Source organism: Eschrichtius robustus, chromosome 11, assembly GCF_028021215.1.
Source record: "Eschrichtius robustus isolate mEscRob2 chromosome 11, mEscRob2.pri, whole genome shotgun sequence".
Taxonomy (NCBI): Eukaryota; Metazoa; Chordata; class Mammalia; order Artiodactyla; family Eschrichtiidae; genus Eschrichtius; species Eschrichtius robustus.
The window spans coordinates 75685213-75697224 of NC_090834.1; the positions used below are offsets into that span (position 1 = coordinate 75685213).

The window sequence follows — 12012 nt, forward strand, 5'->3', positions numbered from 1 at the left end:
TATATCAGACAGATTCTGGCAGTGCAGTTATTGTCTAGTTGGGGAGATAGATTCTTGGTGCTTCCTACTTCTCCATCTTCCTAGAATCCTCAAGTATTTAACTAGATTTTTAAACCTAGAAAACTGTTTTGTGAAAAAGCCAACTCAAAGTCATCCCAGATACTCCTGCCTTTTTGGAAAGGGTCCATACCTGATGTTAACCATTTACCCATGACCTGGGTGATTATCTTTGTATCATATATTCTTCATAGTTCCTGTGACAAACATGTCCTAATATTTTACACATAGAAAAAAAACAAGCTTGTATACCTATAATCACCAGGATCTGTAAGATCCAATAGGTAACCAAAATCCCTCACCAGATGTTTTGGTAATTCTTAACTAATTGGACTATCTTATTTTGCCCTTTTATTTACTATCACTTGTACCTTATTAAAGTTATTGATAGATGCATTTGTGTGTTCAGTTTCTCTAAAGCAAATTTATTTCTTCTTCTAGTCAAACTATTTCCACATCAATTGGAAGTTTCAGGTCAATCTCCCAAAATATCTTTTCACTGTGATAATTTTTATTGGTATGTTTCATTTTCTTAAATTTCCATAAGGGGACCTACAAACCTTTGTTATGCCACATAGCTTTGGATAAGAGATTAAATTAATGCCTAGCAAATGAAACCTATGTTAATATTACAGTATCATTTCATATCTTAACAAAAATGTCCCTTACCCATATATTGTACCATATATTTCCAGTTACAGGGACCACTAGAGGCCACTTCCCAGTAAATGCAGGAATCTAACTGATCTGGAAGCTCAGTTATAACCCAGCCACTAAGGAACATGTTTTAGCCAATACTGGTTTCCAGATGTCATGGAGTAGCCCATCTTTATAGGGAGGTCACAGTGTTAGGCTTTTGTTTGCCCAATCCCAGATGATTGTACTACAGGGACTGTTAGTTTCTTTTTCATTTGAAACACTATTGCTATAAGGGAATAGTGATTAAGATCACATTTTCCACTGAAGTCCTGTATGATCTGAATACCAAACACTGCAACACATTACAGATCAGTACTCATTTCAGTTAGTCCTCTCAACAATGCAGTGTCCAGCATTAAATTATTTGCCCCTTGTTCATTTAGCAGAGGATCTGTAGTTACAAAGAATCCTCAGGATACTGCTGGTACTTATCTAAAAATGACTCAACTCTTTTATATTATAGCCTCTGATTTTCCAGTGCCTAACTAAGAATTGCAGGGGAGTGACATCATGATTTAATAGAATGTCTTTCCAGGTTCTGAATAGAGCATTTAGTTTACAACAGGGGTCAGTTTTTGTCTTAAAATACCAGCCTTGAAACTGCTTGTTCTCTATCCTCCCTTTTTACACCAGCGGTTTTAATTTCATTAGGATGATTAATAGCAACTAAAGGATTATGTTTTTAGCCATTTTCTTCTCAACCCTCTTCTCTTTCTCAAGACATTTTGTTAATTCCTGAGAGGATAAACCTGTCATCCAGATTCTACTGGTAAGATTTGTCCCCACTTATCTACCGCAAAGCTTTCTTCAACTCATACACCACTAGTCAATCAATCTCTAGGCAAAACTTTCCTTCTTTTCTTTTTACTTACCCCACAGAGTCTTGGTTATATTGAGGATCTGAAAGTTAATTTTAATTTTGACATCAATCCTCATGGCCTCTAGTAGTGCCCCTGGTTTTGGATTGATAGTCAAATCACAGGACACCACAATAAGTGTAGTCCAGGCCCAACTTTCCTGTGTTGAGCTGGCCCATTTACACAGTGTAATTTGCTACCGAGTGTGTTGTGTGCAGTCCTGGGGCCTTGAAACTGTGCCTAGGTAGTTGCAAGACCATCTGATACAAATAATGATACTGTACATTCTGTGTTTCTTGTCCTGCATCCTTTTCTCAAAACTATATAAACTAAGAGCTAGGTTAAAACTTCTTTGTCCTTTGAGTTTTACTGTCAATCCAAACCCGAGATCGCTGTTGGTGGCAATGCAAAAATAAAATACATATTTATTGTAGAAAATAAGAAAATTCATAAGCATAAAGAAGATAATGTCACCCCGGGGCTTCCCTGGTGGTGCAGTGGTTAAGAATCCGCCTGCCAAGGCAGGGGACATGGGTTCGAGCCCTAGTCCGGGAAGACCCCACATGCCGCGGAGCAACTAAGCCCGTGCGCCACAACTACTGAGCCTGCGCTCTAGAGCCCACGAGCCACAACTGCTGAGCCCACGCGCCTAGAGCCTATGCTCTGCAATAAGAGAAGCCACTGCAATGAGAAGCCCACACAACGCAATGAAGAGCAGTCCCCGCTCGCCGCAACTAGAGAAAGCCCGTGTGCAGCAACGAAGACTCAATGCAGCCAAAATATTAATTAATTAATTTAAAAAAGAAGATAATCTCACCTGTAAGCCTGTCACTCAGAAATAATCACTATTAATAATTTGGTGGATTGATACGATTCTAAAGTTCCTATAAAAATGCATTATGTTTTTTACAAGGCTGAGATAAGAAATTACATAATGTTTAGGATTATGCTGTTTTCCTTTGAAAATGTATCATGAACATTTCCCCATACTTCAGTATGTTGTTGATTTAATAATATATTCTTGGGAAAAATGTGTAACTTGGCTTATAATTATATGAAATTTAAATTTACATTGGCACCTTAGTAACAATATTATGTGGTCAGCAAGATATATATGCTAACTTTCAAGGTGATCAGATTCTATGTTTGGATATTTAAGAAAAAATTTAAAACTAAGTTTCATTTTGAGTGGCACAATGACCTAATATTCCACCTTTATGATAAGTGAAGTATGAATTATTATTTGAAGTGAATAATGAAGTTTATGAGAATAATATAGAAATTTTTATTGCCTATTCATAAATAATTTCAAGAAGACATCTCTGAGAAAATTTTAAGAGTGTTATTGACATGTAGCTTGCTTCAGAACAGATGCTTGAAAAATATTATGTTCTCTCTGAATCAACTTCTCATGGATTTGATTTTCTTACTTTCCACAACTGTAGTGCCTATGAGATTATCAAGCTGAAGGGGTATACCTCTTGGGCTGTTGGACTGTCTGTGACAGATCTGGTAAGATCAATTTTGAAAAATCTCAGGAGAGTGCATCCAGTTTCCACTATGGTTAAGGTAGGCTTAAATAGAATCTTCACTTATCATCTTTGTTTAGACATTGCTTAGTCTTTACTATGTGCCAGGCATTATACAAAATTTTGAGAATATGTTGGTGAACAAAATAGACAGAGGCCCTGACCTCATAGAGTTTAATGAAAGATAGGAACTTAATAAAACAATTACAAAAGCAAATATATAATAACACATTGTGTTAAGTGCTATGATGACAAACTACAAAGTTCTTAGAGTATACAAGAAGAGAATTTACTCTGCGGAGGGGGCGTTTGTGGTGGTTAGGGATTTCCTAAGGAAGTAAAAATGACCTAATCTGAATAATGAGTAGAAGTTAATTTGCAAGGCTGGACTAATATTCCAAGCAGAGGGAACACATGTGTAGGGGACCTCAGGTAGATATAAGTGGAGAGCACTTGAGGATCTGAAAAAAAAAGGTCAGTTGTTGAAATGCACAGAGCAAAGGGAGCAAAGGGAAGTACATGATAAGGCTGGAGGAAGTAAGCAGGGTCAGGCCACTGAAAGTCTTATAAAGGGGTTTGGGTCCTTACCATAAGAGCTATGGAAAGCCACCAAAGGAACTTAAGAAAGGGACTGGTTTTACAATCTTTTTTGTTAAAAAGATTCCTGGGGCTGTGATGGATGGAACAGATTTGAAGGGGACAAGAGTAGAGGTGGGTAAACTTGGGAAGAGGATGTGCATTAGCTCAGAACAGAGAGGATGGTAGTAGTAGAGATGAAAAGAAGGTGGCAAATTTGAGTTACACTATATTTAAGAGGTAAAATTCATAGGTCTTGATAATGGAATGAAGTGGGAAATAAGGGAGATAAAGGTCATTCTTAGGTTTCTGTTTTGCACAGTTAGATAAATGGTTATATGATCCACTGAGGAAAGGCATATTCAAAGAGAATCAGGTTTGGTTAGATAGCCTCAACCACCAGAGGGCAGACAGCAGAAGCAAGAAAAACTACAATCCTGCAGCCTGTGGTCCAAAAACCACAGTTACAGACAGATAGACAAGATGAAAAGGCAGAGGGCTATGTACCAGATGAAGGAACAAGAAAAAACCCCAGAAAAACAAAGAGAATCAGGTTTGAAGATCATGTTTGTGGTTATGGAGAAATTGAATTTGAGGTGCCTTTGCAATATCTGAGAGGAAATAGGCAGTTGGGTACAAGCTTCTGGAACTCATAAAAGAGTTTTGGGTTGGAGTTATAAATAAGAGCATCATCCGCATAAAAAGTGTATATTAGGACTCTTCTAGTTAAAAGCCACAGACGCCAACCCAAACTAGCTTAAGCAAAAAGAAAATATATTGGCTCATGTAACTGAAATGCCAAGGAGGCCTGAACCACATGCTCAAACTATATCGTTAGAGCTGTCTTTTCTCTCCACAATCTTGGCTCATCTTTTCACTCTTATTGGCTTCAAGCTCACGTGGACTTTTTCCATGGGGCAACAAAGATGGCCCCCAGCAGCTGCAGGCTTAGAGCCTATAGTATCAGGACCCTGCCTCTCCCTTTACCCATGTTAATTTCTTGATAATTGGCCTTTCTGGGATCACTTGTCCATTCGTGTGATACTTGTCAGTTCGGAGAGAGGCAGTTCCTAAAAGAAAAAGAGAGGTTCTGTCAACATTAAAAAAAAAAAAGAGATACTAGACAGGCAAAGACAATAGATATCCCTTACACATGGTAACTGAAACCATGACTTTCAACGAGCTTGCCTAAGGAGAGAGTATAAAGTGAGAAGACAGATTGAGACTGAGTCTTGAGGAATTTCAGTATTAACAGCAGAGTTTACAGTGTGAGTCCACGAAGGTGACTAAGTGGTGGCCAGAGTTAAAAGAAGAACCAAGAGAACATGGAATCATGGTAACCAAGTGAAGGGAGGATGCCTTAAAGATGAAAGGATTGGTTTTCTGTTCTTGATTGATGTGAAGCCATATAAAATGAGGGTTAAAAATGCCAGGAAGATAAAGTAACAGAGGTCATTGATAACCTTAGCAGATGTTTAATAAAGTAATAGAAATGAAAAATTCTGATTGGAGTACACCAGGGTTTCCTTAACTTCGGCACTATTGATTTTGGGCTGGATAATTCTTCATTATTGGGGCTGTCCTGTGCATTGTGGGATGTTAGCAGCATCCCGGGCCTCTACTCATTAGATTCCAGTAGCATACCAGTTTTGACAATCAAAAATGTCTCCACAATTATACTCCAATAAAGATGTTAAAAAAAAAAACATCTCCAGACATTACCAAATGTCCCTTGGGAGTCAAAATCACCTCCAGTTGAGAACGTTTTAAGTAGACTGGAGAAATTAAAGCCAGTATAACCAGCTCTTTTGAGGTAAGTGGCTGTGAAATTAAGGAGAGAGAGCAGTAACTGGAGAGGAAAACCAGGGCAAGGTAAGTTTTGTTGTTGTTGTTGTTTAAAAGATAAGATGTAAAGAAGATATTGAAGATAGAAGTGATAAGCAGAGAGGGTGGGATCCAGAGCATTGGTGAAGGTATTAGTCCTAGAAAGGAGGAGGGACAACTATCTTTTTTAATAGGGGATAACGAAGAGAAGATAGGTAGTTAATCATATAGGTTTGTAAGTTTGGCATTGGAAGCATCTGATGACTTCTATCTTTTTAGTGAAAGGAGACAAAATCATCTACTGAAAGTCAAGGGAGGTATAGAAAAGTCAGATGTTTGAGAAGATTTGAAATCATCTTTGTAGATAGTGAGAAATAGAATTTGACAAAAAATAAAGGCAGAATTACTGTCAGGTGGATGCTTATTTGAGGTAGATAAGCATTAATTTTGACAAAAGTTAAAGATCAGCTTTGTTGTGTGGTTTTCTCTAGGGACCTGAGTGCAGGAGTGGAGAAAGTAGATAACTGAATTCATCTGGGTTTGGGTTTTACTTGTGGAGTGTTAAAGGGGGAGAGAGAAGAGAGGAAGACAGAGAGATAGATAGAGGTGTAGGTAGTTTTGGTTTCCATACTTGTTAAAAATGAGTTTGACCTTCTGCTAAAGGGTCACAGTCAAATTCAAGACCGTTGTCCTTAAATGTTATCTACATACAAATGAATAAATTACAAAAAAGAAAATGAGTAATAAAGAATTTACGAGATATTTATAAAAACTAAACATTAAAATAGGCAAAGGGTATTAGGGTGTAGCAAAATAGTTACAAGAAAGGAATATAAGTTGGATACGGAGGAACCTCATAACAAGGTTCAGAGTAAGATACTTGGGGTGGGAGAAGGTCCCATGAGCTAAAGAAGACAAGAAACTGGAAAGAAAGGGAATTGGTTTGTTTATCCACATGGACAATGAAGTCACCAAGGATAATGGCACAAACTGGGATAGAGAGAGAAGATTGCTAGGTGTCAGAGTCTTTTATGAATGAGATGGAATACTCAAGAGGTTTGTAGACGGTCATTAGAAAGGGAAGAAGAGCTGAATAAGGTGGGCCTCAAAAAATAGGGGGAATTTTTTTTTGTTTTTAAGAGAGCAAGGGATTAATAATTTGGAAGAGACAATGAGGAGTATACAGTGGATTCCACACTCTTTCTCTTTTGAGGATACAAAGGGCTGTGGGAGAATAAGCAATTACCCCCAGAGGGCTCCTGAAGAAGAGTCAGGGAGGTGTCAAATGAATGCTCCTGAAAAGAGATTGAGTAATATGGGAATTTCATAGTCTTTACTGAACAAATCAATGGACGAGTTATAGTTTATAGGAAATACTTAAACATTTGACATTAAGAGCAGAATCATTTGTATGCTCTTATTCTTTTTCCCCAGTTACTTCATTTTTATTACTTCACATTTTCAGCAAATAAAGTTGCCAATAGAGTTTATTTAACATTAATATATTAACTTGATTTTTTGTCAAATAGGGAATTCTCTTTAAATAACCATTTCCTCACTTCATGGCCAGTCTACGAGGAAAGGAAGCAAATTTCAGTGCATCCAGGGGTCATTTGCCAACCAGGCATGACGCTTAAAGGGAAGAGGATAGGCTGGTGGGGGGGGGGGCAGCAGGTCATGGCAGTACACAGGGCTAGGCCAGGGCAGCCTTGGAGGTCAGGGCCCTTGTTTCAGTCTACCCAGCAGCCCCCAAATGGCATAATGGCATGGACATGCATTTCCAGTTCTAATCCAAGAAGCCCTTTCTAGTAGGAAGAGATACAGTGAAAGGAGAGAGAGCAAATTCCTGAAACACTAGCACGGAAGGCAGGAGGGCTTTTGCCCCAGCCACGCTGCCTTGTTCCTGATGCCACCCAACCCCTGGCAGCTCATGTTAAAGCTCTAAAAGGTATTGTGCTACACAGAGGGAGCAATAGAATGACCAAGGACAGGAACGGGAAGCGGGGGCAGGCAAGTGTGACTGCAGCTGGAATGTGGCTGGGAAGGGAATGTGGGCTGACAGTCTGGTGGGACAGTGGCCTTCCATGGCGAGGCACGGACCAGAGTGGAGTGAATGTGAGTAGAGCCTGGCAGGGGACCCTGAGGAGAAGACATGTGGCTGGTCTGATGGAGATCATGAGGTTGAGTATAAAGTGGCTACCAAAATGAGGGAGTTGGACTGCAGTGGAAAAGGTGGATAGGGAGTCCCTCTGTGGGCCACTAGAGTAAAACAGGAACGCTGAGCTCCTGAGGAGAGCCCCAGAGACGGTGAGAGGGAAGCTTGGCTGAGTAGTGCCTGTGGGCTCTGAACTATCATGAGAAGCTGGGAGGCACCACTCCAGCGTCAAGGAGCCTCTCCCTTTCTCAACACTAGTTCCTGGTAACTTTACAGGCACACCTGGAGGAACAACAAGACCTTCCCATTGCCTCCTCCAACCCTACATTCTGGGGTAGGAAAAGGCAATGGGTGGTAGGGGGCAGAGAGGTGTGAGAGGTCTATTGGGTCTTTTTACCTTCCAGGGAGGAGGTGGAGGCTGGTTTGTGGGCACGTAGGCATTGTGTGGGTTACCCAGGTTGTAATAGGCTCTAGCAGCTGCCTCTACAGCCTTGGCTTCAGCTGCAGGAGTGGAGGGAACATCAGGCCTGCTGATGGGAGGTTCCATGGCCCTAGGATAGGGTGGTGGCCACGGTTGCACCTATTCCATGGCCCTGTCCATCATGGAAGGTCCTGAGTAGAAGCCAGGTGGTAGCCAGAGGGCAGGAGTACATTCCATTGGTGACTGGCAGGGGAATTGCATAAACCCTGCTGGGCATGTGTGTACCTGTAACCTTGGGCTCCACCGGAGGCTTCACCTCTGGAAGCTTGAGAAGCCACCTGTTAGCATCTGTTGTCCAAACTCAGTGGCATCCCCTGATGTAAAGATTATACAAAGCAGAGCCTGCCCAGCCACTTCCTGCTTCTGCCTTCACTGTTCTCTTGATTATTTAACACCAAACACAGCCTGCTTGATCTCACAGTCCTTCATCAGACTGCATGGCATTCTTCCCCTTAGAAAGAAATATGACAAGGGTAAGGGGTAAAATAGACAGTGCCCTTTTTGGCCCCTTTGAAGGCATCTGGCACATTCTTCATGTCATTAAACACAAGTTCTTACATGATCATAGGACATTAGGTTGCTCTTCGTATTGTTGACGATCACTCTACTGCCCTCCGAGTGATTCTTGAGCTCCATAGTCTCTCTGTGTATTCTTATTCTGAAGCTCTCTTGCATAGCTGCTTTTCCATATCAGGTTACTGAATAATAACCTAATTTTGCCTTTTAGGGCTTTTATGGAATAAAAGAAGAAATCTTTCTCAGTATCCCTTGTGTCTTGGGCCAAAATGGTGTCTCAGATGTTGTGAAAGTTAACTTGAATTCTGAGGAGGAGGCCCTTTTAAAGAAGAGTGCAAACACACTTTGGGATGTCCAAAAAGACCTGATATTTTAAAACCTTTTAATGTTCCGTGTTTTATAGAACAGAAGATAGTAGACTGTATATTTTACATTTTGAAAGTATTTTCACCTGATCTTTAAAAAATAAAAAAACATTGGACCTATGACATAACTCCAGCCTCTCAAGGCTAGAAAAAGGAAATGGTAAAGGAATTTCTCTATTTCTCTATTCTAATGATACTCAACCTGTACAGATGTAAGTTATACTTCCGAAGTATGTCATATATGTAAAAGTTGTCTTCAGGTTTAGTAGAATATGTATAATAATCCATTTAATATAGAACTTATGATTCTTCTCATAAAACAACAAAATTTCTAGTACTGAAATTTCATTTTATGCTTTCTTCCATTAGGGCACCGGCATATTCACTTTATATTGCTTCATTAACTTTATGTGTTTATATATAATCTTTACTAAGTACTTATTTTTAAGACAATGTATATCAGAAGTAAAATAGAAATATAACTTCATGGTATAAAAAAATTAAATGAAATATCTTCAACCCTGCAAGTATTATACCAATTAATATAAACTCTAATAGTTGATTTGGTCCCTCTGTTGAAATACCACACAGGGAGTTTAGACCATCCTCTAGGTTATTCGTTTAGCAAACTACTACTCTGCTTGCTGTGTTATGGTTATGAGTTCAGTATGACATGATTTCTGCCCTCAAGTATTTCACAGTGAGTATTTAGGGTACCTCATCTAACTGGTTATTGATGGATGCTTGGTAACAGTCAATTGGTAGCTCCCTCTTGGTGTCCAAGGTAGGAGTGCATGTGCTTCCTACAAAAATATATATTTCCTTGATTCCACAAAGAATTTAAGGCAGCTATAGGAAATATACAGTGAAACAAAAACTAAAAAATCAGGACCAAGGTAATTTACAAATTAGACTAGGACAGGACCAGTGGGAAAAATTAGAAGGCATATATGCAGACCCTGAGGACTTACATGGCTCTAGTGGAGGCAAACCCATTTGGTCAGAGAGTTACGGTTCACTCTCTGTTATTCTTGCTATTTAATAGCTTTCATTTCAGTCATCTATTACTGAACATAATTAGTTTCCCATTATTTTGTTGTCTTTACTTTTTTTTCAACTCTTCCCTTGAATGTACAAAATATGGTCATGAGAGTTCAGTTAGGATGGGGGAGAGGGGAGTCTTCTGTGGATTTTGTCTTGTTTTAAGCTCCTCTCTTACACCAAATTAAAGCTTCATTTTAGGAGATCCTTGCAGAGATCAAAAAGCTGCAAAATATACTTTCTACAGGGAATATTCTAGGAAATAAAACTGCTGTACATCATGTGTTCTCAGCTGGAGCAATATTGCCCCAAGGGGGTGAAAATTGGTTCTTGGTTGGGGGGTTGGTGAAAAAAATCTTTGATATTACAAGGGTTTGGCTCTCCAAAGCTCAACCCTACCAGACAAAAGTCTCACTCCAGAATATTTAATCTCATGCTGTGGGGGCAGGTGAGGGAGCTGAACGATTAGGGTTAATGTCTGAAGAAGCTCTTGAGGGAAAGATAATGAAAAAAGGTTGAGAAACACTGCTGTACGTTTTGTAAAAGAATTTGTCAGATGTGTATTATGTTTTATGATTCACAAATGAGTAAGAAAACAGTTAATTGGGTAGAATGTGGTGGGAGGAGAAGTGGAAACCTTGGTTCATCCCAAATTAATGGATGAGAGGGGGATTTTATTAGATTCTACATTTAACGACTTCACAAATAATGAGTTGTCGAAATGGTTATCAATTGTATATATGGTTATCAATTAGCACTGCCCTGATCAAATTCTTAGGGTTTTGTATCTTATTTAAAAATCTCCTTTGCATAGAGGGTTTAAATTAAAAATTTTGTTTTTTCTACTTAAGCTCATATTTGGGTGGTAAACAGCCCTGGTGAAAAATTCCCAATCAAGAGTCAAAAAGCCCTATCCGATACATCTAGACAAGGTTTCGTTAGAAATAAATTTACTTGGGCTCCCTGGTGGATGGATTCTGGGCAAGGAACACTCCGTTTGATAGCTGAGTCCCTCTAGTTCAGTGTGCCTGCTGCACCTCGTGCGCTTGGAGCCCAAGGAGCCTCTCTGAAACCCGCCAGCCACAGGAACCTCAACCTGCAACAGGCAGCAGGCGCGGGTGCAGTGCCGCAGAGCTCGCCTGCAGGCCTCGCGCCTGCACCTGGCGCGCTTGGCCCCCGCGAGGTCCGCACGGGCTGGGCGCCGCCCTGCGCAGCCTCAGTAGCCAAAGGTTTTCCTCCTCTGAGCTTCAATCAGCTTTCCCTCTGTTTTCCTCCATTTTCTTCCTCTTCCTCCGGCGGCCATGAGCAGGGCCGCGGGAGTGCTGCGGGCTAGCGGGAGAGTGGGGGCCGCCGGAGTGTATGTTTTTTGCCTGGCATTGACTCTGTGTCCCCTGCAGGCGGCATGCATCCCGCTGAGGGGCGGCTGGCCTTTCACCCGTGTGAGGGTGGCGAGAAGTACCGCGCGCCTGGACGTCCTAGGCCCGGAGCCTGGGGACTCTGGGCTCGCGGACCCTGGGCTCGGTCCTGGAGCTAAGAGCCGGGGGAGGAGTAGAATGGGGGCGCGGGGCGCGGAGGGAAGGAAGAGCAGAGGCTTCAGGGCAAAGGCTGAAATAACTTTACCAGTGGTAGGTCTCATTTTTGGTGAAGCAGACCCTTTTCCTTCCTTCACTCCCTCTCAACCCCTCTTCACTGGATCCACCTTCCTCCTCCCCTTGGTTTGCCTCCTGGATGCTGGGCTGCTGCTGGCCAGAAATTATCCAGCTGCTTTGCTGGTCATCTTTGTCGTTCCCTGTGTGTCTGCAGCGCCTCCTTACCCACCGGGGCCCAGGAGTTTTCCATATGCGCCCTCTCACTACAGACCAATTCCAGATCAATCGGAAGTGGCTTTGCGGCTTTGCAGTTTTTCCTCAAG

General features: G+C 41.1%; 1 protein-coding gene and 1 pseudogene across 2 annotated transcripts in view; one reads left to right on the top strand and one right to left on the bottom strand.

Moving 5' to 3' along the window:
- Positions 1 to 9070, top strand: part of LOC137771269 (L-lactate dehydrogenase C chain) — a 47143-nt gene extending 38073 nt beyond the window's left edge. For both annotated transcript variants that reach the window (XM_068554439.1, XM_068554440.1), the window contains 2 exons: positions 3059 to 3182; positions 8906 to 9070. In XM_068554439.1, the coding sequence (XP_068410540.1) occupies positions 3059 to 3182; positions 8906 to 9070 (289 nt within the window). The remainder of the gene's footprint in view (positions 1 to 3058; positions 3183 to 8905) is intronic.
- LOC137771336 (WW domain-binding protein 2 pseudogene) lies at positions 4682 to 8814 on the bottom strand (annotated as a pseudogene).
- Positions 9071 to 12012: the final 2942 nt, after the last annotated feature.